Raw genomic sequence first — 18,074 nt, forward strand, 5'->3', positions numbered from 1 at the left:
TTTATCTAAAATTATGTTATTAATCTTTCATAATAACGAAATGTTTAAAAAAATTTGAAAACGGAGAAGAGCGGTGAAACCAGCGCACTTTCACTTTTACACCTAAAACCCAAAGATTGCGAACTTGAGAGAGTTGTTACGTACTAATGTTATAAAAACACTTTTCCCAATTTGATGCCCACGGTATGTCAGGTCAATAAATATGCGTTTTAGTTCAATCTGACAGTGCTATGCCAATAACTTGTGAGTGTCATAAAATTTTGTCAAATATAATGACCTCCTTAGATATCCTATGCGTTCCAGTACCACTTAATAGAATAAACCCTGCATTATTTGGCCAATTACTCGTGTCATAAAATTTTGTCAAATATAAGTACCTCCTCAGATATGCTATGAAAGGCCGTCCAATCTTCATCGTTGGTGTTGGTGGTGAGGGATATGGAATGGAAGGCTGCTGTAGTTCTCCCGCTTTATCGTCACTCTCCTATGCTCTCAACAAAACTCACCTCGTTCATGCTAGCACCGAGAACCAACACAAACAGTTTTTCATTCCACAGGTAATGTTTTTTGCTCTACATGATGTTTTCATGCACTTTTAATCGTCCGATTCCGAATTTGTATTCTGTGATTAAACTTCTGACATTGGTATTCTGAAATTTTAGTCTTGTATGCTTCTATTAGGGACTGATGCTTGTAAATTATGATACCCAAGTGGGTTTATTTCCATTGGGGATTTTGTGGGTTTACGGCTAGCAACCTAATGGAGCCGATAATAATCTGTAACCAGTGTTTGGTCCACTTAATTATCGACGAAATTCAGGCTGGACTTCTGGTGCCAGTTAATGCCCGAGTCATGAGGAACCACAAAATGTTGTGCGATGGTAGCACTGGACATCTAACCCAAGGCTGAAAGAAATGTATTCGACCTGCATTTCTTTTTTAAAATCATCCTTGCCAGTATCACTTGATTTTAGTTTGAGCTGCTGCAATCGCATAGACCGCGAAGATTGGAAATTCTTGTGCAGTCAATGCGGGCCTCCCAAGCAACAACGATAACGTAGTGCCTATAAACATTGAGTTATGTTTGAGCCCTGTGCTTTTCCAGTTACAAATCAAAATAGCAAAAGCGAAGGACGGAGCCAGTTTGAGTGACCTTTGATTGGCCAACTGAATTTACATCTCTTAGACGTGATTACAAGCCATATTGAATTCAATTCAAAGGTAGGATAAATAAATTAACCATTGTAAATTTGTAGATCTTCCAGGAAGGAGTAGGAATACTAGTCAGAACTCAACTCTAGGAATTATGAGACTTAATATGGAGATGGATCACTGAAAATAAGCCAATGCAGCTATATATTGCGAAACACAGCGTTGTTTCACGGTTTCAGATTAGGGATTGATCAATTGCTTAAATTGGGACCCAAAAAAATAAGTTCCATTTCAGTGGATTCCAATTAGCACGATTCGAACTCGACACATAACTCGAATGAAACTTGTTGGCAAGTCTAGACTGAAACCCAAAATCGAGTCTCACCCTACTCCATGCTTGAACTTATTCAGCCTAACTTGAACCTAATCACGTGGCCTTTGAAAAAATGTCAAAAGAAATTATACTATCTTAAAAACAATGAAACCTGCATACTGCCAACCAATGTCGTGGGATGATTCGGACCTTGGTATCTCTGCTGTCATCTAGAGTTGCTTCGCGTAAGTACAGGCTTATAAACTGTTGGGACGTTGTACCTTACAGCCATTTATAATCTAATTGATTCCACAAAAGAACCAAGAAGACGCATACTTCCTATTCACAGTATTTTATTTATTTATTCTTATAAATTGTTTTCTGGGAAATAAATTCTCCTCACCCTCCTGCACTTGAGCATTTAGAATAAGGACGCTAGTACCTTGCTACTGCCCTGCATACTGCCAACCAGTGTTATGGGATGATTTGGACCTTGGTATCTCTGCTGTTATCGAGATTTGCTTCATGTAAGTACAGGCTTATAAACTGTTGGGTTTGTTACTGCACAAACTAGCAGGCCTTGTAAATAGGCAAAAGCTAGAGGGCACAACAACACTTGGGACAGAGGCCCACTGTCACCACAGCGTAAGTCCCCTACTCTTCTCGTATTTTCACCAACGGGAGGAGCCCCAATATGACTCACTCGCAATAGATGTGTCTATGGTAGGCTTGCAGTGAGGAAAGGTGGCTCATTCAATAAAAAGATTCAATAAAAGTGCGAGCTTTGGGAGAAGCTAGTAAGACTTTCCATGAAAAACCCCTTGAAAAGAAGGCTACACGAGACCTAGGGTTGAGATATTTAGTGATATATGAGCTCATCCAAGGTCAAGGTAGACAAGAGGAAAGACGATTTATGATTTACTCAAATGAGTACTAAAGCAAATGCCTTGAAGAAATCCCCAAATTGAAGGATTAACTTCTAGGTTTCCCTCTTGGTGTGATGGCTAGGGCATCAAATTTCCAGAGATTCCACTATGGGAAATCCACCAAAACTTGAGAATCACTAGAGGAGACACTAAGGAAGAGTTCTATCCAAGTGAAATTCAAAACGCCCTCTTCTAATGAATTTCACACCAAGCCCTACAGAGGCCTCCTTATCCTTTAACGGATGAGGAAAAGAGATGAAAAAGAGGTGAAAGAAAGATGATTACCAAGGATTCAAGACTAGTGCCTGGCCATTGGGAAGTTAGGAGTCATGAAAGATCTAAATATAGACACTTCGCTCTTCAAGGAGACCTAGAAGCAACTTCACTAGCCTTAATGAAGCAGCTACACAACACTTCTAGATATTTATACTTCAATGGCAATTATTAATGGAGTTTCAAGGAATATAAATGCATCATTTCCCCTAGGAACATTCATTCATTCATTATCTATGAATAACACATGCAAAATTTCCCAATAGTTTCAATGTTTAGACAATATTTCATCAATTAGGGCACATTAATAACCATGAGACAATATTCCATGCATTAGACATTAATCAAATCAGAAATATGACATTAAATAGCACTTACAAGACAATGAAGAATATATCCATCCATCACAATGCCAAAAAGAAGCTCCAAGAGAGATAGCAAAAATATCCAAACATCAAAATTCATTCATAAAACTCCAAAACATTCCACAAATTGCAGGTCTGAATTGTCTTCCTAGGCTGAAAATCCAAGTGATGATGGTTTGCAATGAGACTAAGTCTCATGTATTTATACAAGAGCTAGTAGTTCGAATTTCTAATGAACAAGCCCCTAAAGTGTGAAATAAGGTGACAAACCCTTGGTTACAAGCCAACCAAGATAGCTTAAACATTAATCATTATTTTATTTCTCCTTTTAGCCCACGTCATCCATGCGAGGTGCTCTCCAATGCTAGCGTTGAGGCCTCTTGTGCTCAAAGTGTGGGAGAGGGCCTAAAAAATAATGATGAAGAGGGATATGTTGCAAAACATATCCAAATTCCTATTTGGGCTTTGTGGGCTCCAAATGAGTCTCATGGGTCTCCAAGTGGCTCAAAATCAAGTCGATGCTCCATCAATGAGGGCTAGAAGATGACACATGCCCTCCCATGTCTCCCTAGGAAAGACATAACCTCCTCTGGGCCTTGGATCAACTGCCAAGTGTTGGGTGCAATGTGTAGCTGGTTGGGCAATGTGGTCCAAGTGCATCATCATCTCTGAATAACTGGGGCACGAGCAAGCAAATGGTGGTGTTGAAGAAGCCCATGGTGTGGCAATCAATGCTCTGCATGGATGGAGGCCCATGGCTCTCAACGCTCACCCTACAAATGCCATTGTGATCCTCTGGAGGGCTTGGATCCCGTATAGGGAGGCCAAGTCCAAGATGAAAACCCACCTGCAATCCTGTATAAGATCCAATGTGTCTCCTCACCTTCCAATACAATAATTCATTAGTGCAATTGAGTAAATAAGCTTGCTAATCAAGGGCAGAAGTGGACACTTCATAGTGGGTTTCCCTTCCAAATTTGGGGCTTTAGACATGTCCTGGTGTTACCTTACTTGGTAAGAGAGGTTAATGAAGGACCATATTAGCAACCTCTAAGGAAATGACAGGTCCAAGGTACACCCATCAAGTGGCAGGTGTCATGTGAAATAATGATGGAACAAAGTGGGACAAAGGGAAGGCTCCAAGCCACATGCCATGGTACAAGGGTAGCTATGATGAAGGAGGCCCACACCTTGGGTGTATGAATGTAAGGAGGGAGCAATCGTGGTACATGAGTTACCCCGACCTTTGTTTTTCCACCCTTCTTCATTTTCCTTTTGCCTTTTATTGATTTTTCTTCATTTTACTGCTCGGGGCTCAAAGGGGATGAGAGCATGATGTGTAAGATGTAGCAGTGATTGCCCCCTTAAAGTAGGGCAGTTCATCACCCATTAGCGGTTGGGACATACATGGGTTCCGTAATGATGAAAAGGGGTATTCATAGGGTCCTTAGGAACCAGGTTGATGGCCATAATGATAGGGGGTAGAGCTCACGTTTGGCTTTTGCCTCGTGCTAAACTTTATTGTCTTGACCATCTTTTGCATTTTGTGGTACATTTCCTGTTGTATGTGGCCATATTATGTTTTTATCCTTTTTTTTTAAACTCGCATCAACCTCTATGGCATCGTTCCAAGCCTGAACCAAGGTATGGACACGGGGAAGGGGAGGTTAACACCTTGTGGACCCAATGGATAAATGTGGACTCAGATAGGAAAATGTGAAAAGAGCTTGTAATGTGTGAAGGGAAGTGAGATATATGGTATTAGGAAGCAGGGCGACGCAACCAAAATCAGGGTTTCCCATGTAGTGCCACTCCTAAAGCTAGTAGCCAATAAAGGAGATCCTACGAGACTATGATACAATATTAACCCCCAATTTGAGGTAAGGGAACAAGAGTACAGTCAAAATCCTTCCTTCTTCCTGTTGAGAAATCTAGGGCATTAACATTAGGAGATTTCTCTTGGATGATAATTGTTTGTGAATGCTTTTTAGTTCTTTAGATTAGGTTTTTTATTTAGATTATATAGTGTTCTTCTTCATCAAACAACTGCTAGATCATAAACAATAAGGAGACAAGAGACATAGAATGTAGGCGATTAGCCAGGGCCAAAATCTCTCCAACTTGAGAGTAAAACCAAAACGAATTCTTCTTCTTATAGAGGCTTCAAGTGACGAATACCAGGACCAAGACCCTTGACACAACAACCTCTCCATGACCAAGTAACAATACCCTTCTTCACTGCTTCTTCTTGCCCAAGTCAACACTAGTCAAACTACTTGCCTTCCTTTGAATTTCAGCTACCCTTCAGATTTCAGCCTTTTGGATTAGGTCTGCAACTTTCGGCCTCCTCAAAAACCCTAGTTGCAGCATGTGTGAGAGATTTTGTCTCTTAAATTCCTTCGCTCTAGGTGGAGATCCTTTCTTCTTCAATTCGACTTGAGAATCAACTTGATTTCTTCCTTGACCTCCCATCCTAATCAGACTATGATACCTTGGTTCCTCCGACAACAGATAACATCGATTCCTTGCACATGTGGAGTGTATTTGCCCAAAACAGAGAAGAAAATGACTCGGTTATGTTCCTCTTTCCTTTGCTTGGTGGTGAGGCTCTTCTCTTGTGATCTTTGCACTTCTTCTTGGTTCAGATTGCTTGACTGAATTCACACCTCCAAATGATGCCGAGTTGTGCTATATATATAGTGGTCTGTATGAAAATTCCTAGACTTGAATGAAACCCTACTGCAACAAATTTGAATCTACTTCATCTACTTGATTTTTAATATACATTAACGAAGTTATTCCTCTGAATACTGAAGCAAATTATTTTTGCAGCCTACACTTAATTAAATATTTGATCTCATGAAACAAAAAACAGAGCAAAGAACAAGATACATAGGACACACTTATTTTTGTACACAATAGTCTTCGGAAAAACCCAATGCGGGAAAATCGGTGTAGCAACTCTGAGGGTTTATTATTATGCAGGAGAAATATCTGAATACAAATCTAGGATGGTCATCTAGCAATCCTTTACAGAGAAAACACTGGCGGAAAATCTGAGTGAGTTTTACCTCACTTCACCCTGCAGAATTCCGGCTGATCCGACACAAGATTGGCTAACCCTGGCTATTTTTGCGCTTTCTCTGCGTCACCTTCTCTGCCTTCTGCGTCAGCTCTCCTGGTAGTTTTGGCAGTTCCCGACAGTTCCGACAGTTCTTGGCAGTTTCCACTGTTTCGACAGTTTTGGTTTCTGCGTGACAAGCAACTTTTTGTGTCAACTCTCGTGGCTATTGCGCTGCCTTTGCGTTAGCTCTCCCGACTGTTTTGGCAATTCCCGACAGTTTCGGCTGTTCCGATAGTTTTGGATTCTGCGTGACAGACAAATTTTTTTCGTTAGCTTTCCTGGCTACTGCGCTGCCTCTCTGCAAGCTCTCTCTGTTCTTTATTTTTCAGAAAGTCCTTTCGGATTCTCTCTGCCCCTCAGCTGCAAGATCTCCCCAATCGATTTTCCTCCTGAGAACTTCTCACCTTAGAAAATCGATTTCCTCAATTTGTGTGTGTGTGTCTAAATGAACCCCAAGTCTCCTTCTTATACTTTTCTCGTTGAGACTTCAACGACTAAGATTAAGTCTCTAATCAACGAATAAGATTACAACATGACTTGATTCGCCTTCTAGATCATTCTCACCCATATTTTGATTAATACCCATTAATATTTTAATTTCCCCAAGTTTAGACTTAGGAACCCCATTAAAAATATTAATTATTTTAATAAAATACAATCCAGGTGGAATTTCACCAAACGGTTTCTGGGTTCTTTAGAATTCATGTGCCGTAGCCTCTCCACCAATTTCCAAGGCTAGAGCACTTCTGATGCTACCAAAAACTAACACTCCCTCTTAGCGAGTAAAGTGTCTAGCAACAATGTCCACCTGCATGCTGCTCTGTTTCTGAAGCACCTCCTTTCTGCATTGCTGCTGCCACCAACACTATGCTGCTGCCTATGACACTGCCACTACCACTGCTGCATCTGTACTACAACTCCCTGTCAAACGCTGCATCTGCTATGGTGCTAGCACTACCACTGCTAACAGTGCATCTGTACTGCAACTCAGTTGTTGAGAGAAGCAACTGAAAAGCATCCAAAATTAGTTGAACTTAACTGTGTTCAACATAATACAATGAATGTTGGAATCTGACTGCTGTTGATTTTGACCCTTTGAATCTTCTGCGCTGCTGCTGACTCCTGCATTGTGCCAACTGCACTGCTGCCAACCTTGCTCTGCGCTGATCAATCTTTGGTCCCAAGCTACTGCATCTGTCCTCCAAACACTCCACTGCATCATCTGACACTAAGTCCATCTCGCTACTGCTGAATCTTGGGCTCTCGTAGCAAGGAATTGATCCAAGAGGTGGACTCCTCAAGGATCCTGCCCATCTGTAGCTCTTTCGAACTACAACTCTAAATCTCCCCACCTCCCTCCTGGAGATGTGGCTGCCATCTCTGCCAAATGTCGAATGACCTCCTCTCTCCTCTGCACAGCACTAGACTGGCCTACGCACTCCCTGCTGGAGCTTGTAGATCTGCCCCTCTCCGCTGCTGTTCAACAAGTGAAGATTCAGACTCCTTGGCTGGAAGTCCTCTGAGGAGAAAATTCCCCTTCTATGTGTCTTCGCTCTTTTCCGACGGATTTTTGCCTCGACAAAAACTGCACCTTCAAGCATCGCACTGAGGCTCTGCGTCTGCAAACTCACGAACTGGAAATCGTATTTCGTTGTCGTCTCACTCAGAGAGAGATTTCCTCGGATTTGCTCCCCGGCAAGGACTGCGCAATCCCTTTAAGGGGATTCGAATTGCTGCCAAGTGCAACTTTCAGCCTCACTGCTCAACACTTGATCTGCTCTTCTTGTTTCAAAATCAATGCTCTGATACCATGTGAAAATTCCTAGACTCGAAGGAACCCCTACTGCAGCAAATCTGAATCTACTTCACCTACTTGATTTTTAATATACATTAACCAAGTTATTCCTCTGAATATTGAAGCAAATTACCTCTACAGGCTACATTTAATTAAATATTTGATCTCATGAAACAGAAAACAGAGCAAAGAACAAGATACATAGGACACACTTATTTTTGGATACAATAGTTGTTGGAAATACTGCGGGGGGGGGGGGGGAATTAGTATTCCTTTTCAATTATTACTTATACCAGTTAAATCAATTATATTTAGAACACAAACTAAGTAATAGGAATAAATGCTTTTATTAATACAATCTTTATAATGAATCAACTACAATATATAGGGCTCCAAACCTTGATGAAGACACCGATCTTCAATTCCCCAGGCTCCAACCTGTTGCTAAGCACCAACTTGGTCTTTTGTGAGGCTCCAACCTCTAGGGCTCTGACCCTATCTTGTCAAGGCACCAACCTTGGATTTAGGAGCACCAACTCCAAAGACACCGATCCTTCCAATTCTGAGGCACCAACCCCAAGGGCTCCGAGCCTATATTTTTTCTAGATATGTTTGATAGTAATTTTCTGCTCCCAAAATCTTCTTCACTGAATTCTGTCAATCTACAACTTCACTTTAGTCTCCCTGCTACATCATCAATGACAACCTTGTCTCATATAAGGTGTCACCAATGCTCTTCATTATACCCACCCACTTTCTCCAAGGTTACCTCATGATGACTAATGCATCATGGTCTTCAATAGTCTTCACACAACTTCGATGTGTCTACAATGAATTGTACTAAGTTCTGCACACAAACAATTCTCTGTATCAACCCTCTGTTCTAACTGTCGCAGTAACTGCTTTAGGAGTATACTTTAGGAGTATGCTTCAGGAGTAATTTAGAGGTGTGAACGCCACGACTTCATGTTGTGCGTTCAATTAGAAACAATCCTGTCTATGCAGTCCTTGTAATAGATCGCGGGTTGTGCTTTAACAGATTCATCCTAGGTCTGATCCTTTTAATGAATAACCCATTCAACAGAAGCTTGAACTTCGGCTTCCTTCTTTCCCGCTGGACCTTTGGCTTCCTTCCTTCCTGCTTGACCTTCGGCTTCCTCTGTTTCTTCAAGTTCACGAGTTGTGAATTGTTACTTCTTCGCTGTGTTAAATCCCCAAGATCAATTACTTGAAGTGAAGCATTTCAACTTGTATATATATGAGTTTTGCCAATAACCAAAAGACACGTTCATTGGGAGTAGAGGCCGACTTATGAGTTTGTACATTGAAAGATTATATCGGAGAGGCCCTTTTTTAATATTCATCCAAGGCTATACCCACATGGAGGTCCCACATTAATCACAATTGCAACATTCACATTAATCGTAATTGCAATCGCAACATTCATGAAAATCGGAGTTATTCCTTTAATCCCGCAATCGCAACTTTCAGAGGTTTGCACATAGTTGATACCCCTATTGCCGACGGAGCGGATGCGATATACAATAGACTGTTTTTGATTGGCCCACAGAGTCCACAACTCTATCACAATCGGCGGTCTGTCGGGTCTATCGCAATCGGCGGACCCTTATCGCAATCGACGGTTTGACATTTCTTTGAAATGTGCAATTCAATGGATGCGATATCATATTGAGTCATATTATAATGGTGCAGTCGGTTTCGCAGTAATATCGCAATTGGTATTTTAGCGTTACATCCATTTAAGTCTTGTGATATGAAAGTTTCGATACGATGGATGCGATGTTTCTTTAGGGTGTGTTATAATGGAGCGATCGGGTCCGCATCTTATATCAGAATCGGGGTTTTAATGTGACAACAACTTTAAAATGACTTGCGATGTGGCTCCCGACGAGGCAGACGCGATATAACATAACGATGTATTCTAATGGATCGGTTGGGTCTGCATATATATTGCAATCGTAGATTTTAATGTGACACGTAATAAAGCCGCCGATATAATATACCGCTGATATGTTAACTCCGATGCAATGTGGTCTTTTTTTAAAAGGTTTCTACGGTTTGTTTCTTAGATTGGGTTCTTAGCTCCTCCGATAACACTGTTTATGGTCCTCCATCAATGTGTTCCTCTTTGCTTCTCGATGGCTTCCAATGACCTCTTCCTCTTACGCTTTGGCTTCATGATGGCTTCCGATAAACTGCTTCCGATATCTCTTCTTTGACTGCTCCTGTTCTTGACTTCCAATGGCAGCCAATGTCTTTCCAATGGCTTTCCTGATGGATTTCCTCCTTGGCTTCTTGCTCATGTTACTTCACGAATTTGCTTTGCTTCTCCTTGGCTTCACATCATCATTTAGTATCCCAAAATGTTGCCATATTGACATCAATGACAATACAGATCAACAATCTCCCCCTTTGTCATTGATGGAAATATTCTTCTTCTCTCCCCCTTTGACATCAATGGCAAAGGAGTGCACAAGGACTCCCCCTATCAAGCTGCTCCTCTTCTTCATGAATAGTAGATCTTTATGGCTATGTTACTCCCCCTGTCATGGTGCTCTTCTTTGAGCTCAAGATAGAAGGATTGCTGCTCGTATTTTGTTATCTCCATAGTCAAATTTAAGAGGTCTTCATAGTCCGAAACTAGAGAAAAATGCCATTGAAATTGTCTTTCTCGCCATCTTTCTTCAAATCCGAGTTTCTCTGTATTTCTGTGCTTTTCCTGAAGTCACTGCCATCCAATCTACCCTTCACCACCTTTCAAGGTACTACTCCAAGAAGTGGTAAAAACTCCTTCAATAAGATGTCTATAAGACTGCTTCAACAAGGCTAAGAATGTCTTCAAAGAAATCTTCTTCTGCACGACAATCAAGCGTCCTTCAACAAGATTCCTACACCACAGTTCCTAGTCCGAGACACTACAATTGAGTCTCCTTACTAATCCTTCCACCGAGGTGACTACCACTACAGGACTGACTGAGTAGTAAGTCCTCCAAAACATGTTCGCTGCCTGTCACAAATCTGAGCTGAACAAGTGTCACTTTCTTAAGGTAATCTGAGCTCCAATAGATGACAACTTACCACAAGTCCAAAGGTGTAAGTCTGATTGATGGACCAATAGACGAGCTCCACAAGACTGAGGACTGAAGCATATAATAGGACTGCTCTCTATCCGAAGTCTGTGCATAGGTCCAAGCCTTTGAAACTTCACAAAGCTATCCTCACAACCGAAGTCTGCAACACTGGATTGACCGAGTAGCAACAGGTTTGAAGAAGGTTGCCTCTATTTGTGTCCATAATTTACCTGTTCTCACATCAAATCCCTGAGTCGAGACATTCAACTTCTATAATAACAACAACATAGTTATTCGCCTTATTAGCATTAGATGGCCTTCTCTGCTGCTCCAATTTCTGCTTAGTGATCAAGTGGAAAACATCTTTAACAACAGTCCATTGGATAGATAAGAGATCATGTTCTTCAATGGAGTGTTTATGAGGAATGATCTATCAAAGAATGATTGTCAATATAGCTCATCAAGGATTTCATAAGGCCCATTCACAAATAGCTTTTGCAATAATGATCAAGAATCACATGCTCCCCCTAACTGCATGCATGGTCTCTTTTTGGCAGAATCACTCAGAATATCAAGGACATCTTCATTAAGTCAACTGGAGAGTTTAGGAGTTTTTCGGTTTGTATTTGCGTTCTTCTCCATACTTGTGTAACTTTCTTCTCTGGCATAGTTCTAGCTTTAGTAGGTGCCCAAGTCAAGTTACAATCACGTGCCATATGACCAATGTTATGATAGTTGAAGCATTCTATGTTGTTCATGAATAGGAATTCATGATTTCTTACAAAATTGCTTCTCAAAGATTGACGAGGACCATAATATTTATCTTTGTGATATGCCCTACAATCTTTTGCCATGTGTCCAAAGTTTGTACAAGAATAGAAATAACCAAGAAATAAACTTTGGTACCTGGGAGATGGAGATTTCCTTGATGTACTTCTGAAGTCTTTCTGCCTTGAGGTCCTTTGATGATATTCATTGCTTCTTGCATCCTTGACACCATCTGCATTTCTTCTTGGAATGAGATTACCTTCATTGTTGCCTTGATTCTTATCCTTACCTTTGCTGGAACTGGGAGCATCAATATTTCTTTCTGGCTTCCTCACATCCTTGTTGTTTGAAGCATTATCATTCTTGCTTGAGGATTCTCCTTCATAGCCAAGACCTGATTTATCAAATGGGGATCTTTGATGGTTGAGCATGTCATCCAAGGCTTGGGAGCTCTTAAAAAATTTGTCCATCCCTTCTACCTTTTTCCTGAGGGAGACAATCTCTTCTTCCAATCTTTTGCAATCATTATTCTTCTTAGCAAGTTGTTTCTCCAACTCTTCCTTGATACAAGTTGCTTCATTTGCTTCTATTTTAAGGGAGATGATATCTGACTTCATTTTGAAGATTTCTTCATTTTCTTTTGCTAGACTGCTCTCCATTTCTTCCTTGATCCTTGTAGCTTTACATGTTTTGGCCTTGAGAAGGTTGAGGTCGGATTTTAGTTTGAATATCTCTTCGTCCTTTGCTTTTAGTTGGCATATCATGGTGTTTCTTTCCTTTTCTGCTTCATCAACCTGTCCTTCTATGTTTATCAATGCTTCCATTGTCTTCTCTGCTCCTTGTCCTAGCTTTCTTGCTTCTTCTAGTTGAGATTTAAGAGAGGAGACCTCTTCCTTGTATTGACCAATCTCTGCTTCAAGTTTGTTCAAGCTTTTATGCCTTTGTTCAAGGTGGCTTGACAATGTATCTTCCTGTTTCTTTGCCTTATCCAATTGATTTGTCATGGATATGACTTCTTCATGATGCTTTCTTTTGTTTTGATGAAATTCCTCCTTAAGCTTGGCAAGCTCTTCATCTCTTTCTTGCACTTGAAGCTTGACAAGGTCAACTTCCTTCCTTGTTTGGTCTTGGTCACCAGCTAGTGCTTTCTTCTTAAGTTCTTCGTTTTCCTTTTTCAAACTGATAATTTCTTCCATGGTAGCCATAAGTTTAGTGAGGAGATCTTCTTCGAAATCTTTTTCATTCTCTTCATCTTCTAGATCTTCTTTGTCCTTGATGTCATCATTCTTATTTTCAGCTTCCATGATGGGTTCTGGATTTCCTTCTTGCTTTCCATCATCTTCTTGATTAGTGGTCATGGTCAATGCTCCTTTTGAGTGAAGATCATGAAGTTTATCCCATATGCCTTTTGCTGACGAACAATTCTCAAAATTGGCCTTCATAGAATTAGGTAGCCCATTCAAGATTGCCTTCATTGCTTTTGCATTGTACTCCTTGGATTCTCCATTCATCATGCTATCAGTAATCACCGATTTCCAGACTTCAATGCCTTGAGTCTTTAAGAAATTCCTCATTCTTGCTTCCCATATATCAAAGTTTCCATTGAACAATGGAGCCTTCACAAATTGATTGATTTCAACTTCGGTGGTTGAGGGAGACACATCTTTAGGAGGATTGGAGACTTTCTTCCTTGGCTTTGCCATTTGTGTTCTAATTGATCAACCTTCAAGTTGTTAGGCTTTGAGTGAAGGTACTGGCTCTAATACCAATTGTTGGAAATACTGAGAGGGGGGTGAATCAATATTCCTTTTCAATTGTTACTTATACCAGTTAAATCAATTATATTTAGAACACAAAATAAGCAATAGGAATAAATGATTTTATTAATATATTTTTGTAATGAATTAAGTACAATACATAGGGCTCCAACCCTTGATGAAGACACCGATCTTCAATTCGCCAAGCTCCAACCTGTTGCTAAGCACCAACTTGGTCTTTTGTGAGGCTCCAACCTCTAGGGCTCCGACCCTATCTTGTCAAGGCACCAACCTTGGATTTAGGAGTAGCAACTCCAACGACACCAATCCTTCCAATTCTAAGGCAGCAACCTCAAGGGCTCCTATATTTTTTCTAGATATGTTTGATAGTAATTTTCTGCTCTCAAAATCTTCTTCACTGAATTCTGTCAATCTACAACTTCACTATAGTCTCCATGCTACATCATCAATGACAACCTTGTCTCATAGAAGGTGTCACCAATGCTCTTCATTATACCCAACCACTTTCTCCAAGGTTACCTCATGATGACTAATGCATCATGGTCTTCAATAGTCTTCACACAACTTCAATGTGTCTACAATGAATTGTACTAAGTTCTGTACACAAACAATTCTCTGTTTCAACCCTCTGTTCTAACTGTTACGGTAACTGCTTCAGGAGTACTTCAGAGGTGTGAACGTCACAGCTTCACGTTGTGCGTTCAATTAGAAACAATCCTGTCTATGTAGTCCTTGTAACATATCGCGGGCTGTGCTTTAACAGATTCATCATAGGTATGATCCTTTTAATGAATAACCCAGTTGTTGGCTGCTCGAATTGTTTATTAATTAAACAGTCGAGTACCACATTAAATTGTCAACTCGGGATAGTCCTTTTTGTTTCAAAGGTGACCTCGTACTGTATGCACTTAATTCTAAAAGCATTAAAGGCTGTAGTATAAACAAATCTACTTTCTATCAAACCCTTACTCTGTGTTACGGCAGTTATGATCTATTGCAGAAATGAAATGAAAACAGTTAACTAAAGGTAACAAATCTGCAAAAAGAAATGATGGCTGTCTTGTAACAGAGGATCATGACCCTATCCTCAGGGTAAGGATGTTCAACACCTGCCTCTGTAACCAAATTGCCAACGCACACTGCAAATCCTAATCACCGGTGACACACTATTTTATAGCGCCAATTGATTAAGAAAACAGAGTATCAGCAAAGGAAAAATATCAGAAGCAATGCTAGAGATACACAGAAATCACACACACACTCAATAGAAAAGAAATGGGTGAATCTTGTGAAGAAGGTGGGCCCTGTCCCTCTCACAAGATTCCCCAGGACACAGATGCTAAGTTAAAATGCTCAGAACAGTGCTTTATTCATCTGCCAAAATGTCAAATTACAATAAGGATTCAGACTTGCTCTGCACTACAATACTCCTGTTACAACTTGTTCAACCCCCTCTCTAATGTAGATGTCTCCTCTTTATAGAGGAGACATCTATTACAATAGATTGTCATTATTCATTCAGTTTGACCCTTTTGTACAAAAATAGGAAATCAATTCCTGTTACAGCATGCTGTTACAACAGTGTGTAACTTTGTCATCCTTCGTTAATCGGATCCTTTTGCTGTTGCAAAGCTGGTAAACCTCAACCGTCTCCTTGAGATCCTCGTACTGTCCTTGGCTGTTTCACCATTGTTGCCGATTTGGTAAATCTCAACTGTTCCCTTGAAGTTCTCGTGCTGTTCCTGGTGTTCCAGCATCTGCGACTGTGTTTTGCCAATTTTGGACAGTTGCTGATCGTGCTGTGTCAGCATCTGCAAAGTATAGTTCTGCCAGCTTCAGACGGTTACTGCTCCCGCTAGGCAAATTGTTGTTTCTGGTGTTTCAGCCATTGCAAAATGAGGTTTTACCCGCTTTAGTCAGTTGCTGTTTCTGGTGTTTCAGCAACTGTGAATTATAATTCTGCAGACTTTGAACAGTTTCAACAATTGTCAGCGACTTAGTCAACTTCCAAAGATTAATTATAAAGATAACATGAATATGTGTTGAATAATTAAACATATAGCAATGAGGAGAGTTGCTTCATACCTTGGGAATAATTAGGTCAAAATGTTATCAAGGCTTTCAACTTATGGGCTAAAGAGGGTAACATAATGACAAAATACAAGGTCAAAAGTAGACAATATGGAGTCCTAACATCCCCCCAACTGAAAGGGTTGCATGTCCCCATGCAACGTTTACTTTGAATCGAAGTCGGAATACTGGGATGAAGAGTGTAAGTTGCTGATACAGTAGCTAAAGAAGGTGTTGTCCAACCTATTTCTGAACCCATAGACACTCTGTAGTTGCTGCCATACTGCCACCTCCTCCTTTTTGGTCAGTTTATAATGAGCCTTATATTGCTGACCAGGTAACCACAAGAGCGGGAAATGAAAACAGTAACCAATCCACTTTTCAGCACACTGTTCCATACATCTGACATAATAAGGTATGCGTGAAATTGCTACCTGAAGATTGAGGGGATTGTAAGGATGATATTCTTGTCTCTCTTTCGGACAATGTTCCCAAAATAAATTGTTTGCTTTGATGGCCAGAGCTCCCTTTGTTTTCACATAATGTTGGCAGTCCTGCAAGACTGCTGCTTGTAGTTGCCTCATGTGATCAACCATCCCTGGTTTACTCAGATTTTGTTGATGTTGTGCAATGAAGATGGCTGCATTCTGTGGTTCACTTCGAATCCAGAGAAGGCAGTTCTGCTCATTGTGTGTTGCTGACATAAAAGCATTTTTCCAAGTAAGTTGATTGGCTAGGAAAGAGATGAAGGCTCTTATTTGGATATCACCAACGATAGGGAGTATATTCATCACTCTATCTTCAGGCATGGCCTCATTGTGAAGATAGAGTTCACAGAGCAAGTTTTGATCATTATTTGGTGCTTCTGTGAATGTTTCAATAAATTGATCAGGTCTAGCAACTTGGTAAGGTCTTCCATCTCTGATTGCCTTTATTTGTAAGAACGCTAAGCGTTCTCTCAAAAATACTGCATAGTTAAAAGAGGGTTTTCTTGTAGCCAGTACCCTCTGGACCAAATCAAAGATATTGGACAGCCTAGCTTTTAATTTCTTATTTTCTTTGCGTTGAGCTCGAAACTGTTCAAGTGCATCCCAATTTTTGTATGCATAGCTGAACCAGATTGACTTTTGCTGTTGGAATGCCTTCCCTTGTGAAAGCTCATATTCTGTTCTCCATGTGTCCTTTAGTTCTTGAAAACTAGAGGTCTCAGTGTGAGCATTGCTGACACAGGGAGGTTCAGTCTGTGTATAGGCATCAGTAAAGGATTTCTGTTCTGTAATAGTTTGGGTAGGCCGGGGTGGTTTTATGTCCTCCTCTACAATTCTTGAAGAACCTGCTGGTTCTTGTGTAACAACAGGTTGCTCTGTTTCTTCTTTTACCATTCTTGGAGAGCCTGCTGGTTCTTGTGTAACAACAGGTTGTTCTGTTTTAATTACAACAGGAGAGGTCTGTGGGCTGGCTCCAGTCATTGGAACTTCGACTATCTTGTATCCCGCTTGAGTGTAAAGCTCACCACACTCACTGCACATATATTCATTGTATTGACTCTTTTCGGCTGCAGATGCTACCCGTGCTAAGGTATGCAGATTGAATTCGTTTTGATAGGATTCTTTAACCATTATTATCTCCTGCTGATAATCCTTAATTTGAGACTTTAAAAACTCAATTTCTTCCTGCAGGGAGGCTAAGGTAGCCGGGGCTTGTGTAGCTGCAGATTCCAGTGGAGGAAGGGATCGTTGTTCATCATCAATTTGATCATTGGCATCCCCAACAGGTGGTTCTTGTGTATCACTTGTTGGGTCAGTGGCTGGTTCTTGTGTATCAGCCACATGTAGGTCATTGTCTTCTTGTGTCCCAACAGGTGGTTCTTGTGTAACACCCGTTGGGTCAGTGGCTGGTTCTTGTGTAATAGCCACTTGCCCAATATCATCTTGGGTGTCTATTTTAGATTTTTCGGCAGCTGGTTCTTGTGTAACAACTGCCTCCTTTAAAGAAAATAATGTCACAAAATTGTCAACGCTTTGCATTTCAGCACCAGAGGGTGAGGAAGGTGAATGCTCAGGGCTGGTTAGAATGCGGGATTTTAAGATGATGGGTGGGGAACTGGGGATAATGGGGATAATGGGTTCAGTTGCTACAGACGACCCTGTTCGTCGCCTTGGTAAGAAAACAGGAAAATCAGTGATTTTTCTCTTACCGCCACTTTCCTTTAAAATGGGGGAACTATCAGCAATAGCAGCTTCTTTAACTGAAGCCCTGGTTCTTCTTCTTTTTGGTGGGGTTACAATTTTCTGCTGCTTTTTCCTTTTGCGAAAGATGATGGGGGTATTATCATCGGAGTCATCAGTGGAAATATGAAGTACAGGGGTGGATGGTTGAGCTTCATTGGGGGATGGGGTCCTCTGCAGGGGTGTTTTT

At 40.8% G+C, this 18,074-nt stretch overlaps 1 protein-coding gene across 6 annotated transcripts in view; it reads left to right on the top strand.

Moving 5' to 3' along the window:
* The first annotated feature begins 217 nt into the window (after positions 1-217).
* LOC149211846 (carboxyl-terminal-processing peptidase 2, chloroplastic-like) overlaps positions 218-18,074 on the top strand; it is a 300,395-nt gene continuing 282,538 nt past the window's right edge. For 3 of the 6 annotated variants that reach the window (XR_016250727.1, XM_089391605.1, XM_089391606.1), the window contains exon 1: positions 218-557. Coding sequence is in view for 5 of the 6 variants with exons in the window: in XM_089391605.1 (XP_089247731.1) it covers positions 393-557 (165 nt within the window). In the remaining variant the exon portion in view is untranslated. The remainder of the gene's footprint in view (positions 558-18,074) is intronic. The other 3 variants (XM_089391608.1, XM_089391603.1, XM_089391604.1) reach the window with 3 other exon arrangements.

Source organism: Pinus tabuliformis, chromosome 1_1 (genome assembly GCF_031772625.1).
Source record: "Pinus tabuliformis cultivar Carrire ecotype Pingquan chromosome 1_1, CPIR1, whole genome shotgun sequence".
Lineage (NCBI taxonomy): Eukaryota > Viridiplantae > Streptophyta > Pinopsida > Pinales > Pinaceae > Pinus > Pinus tabuliformis.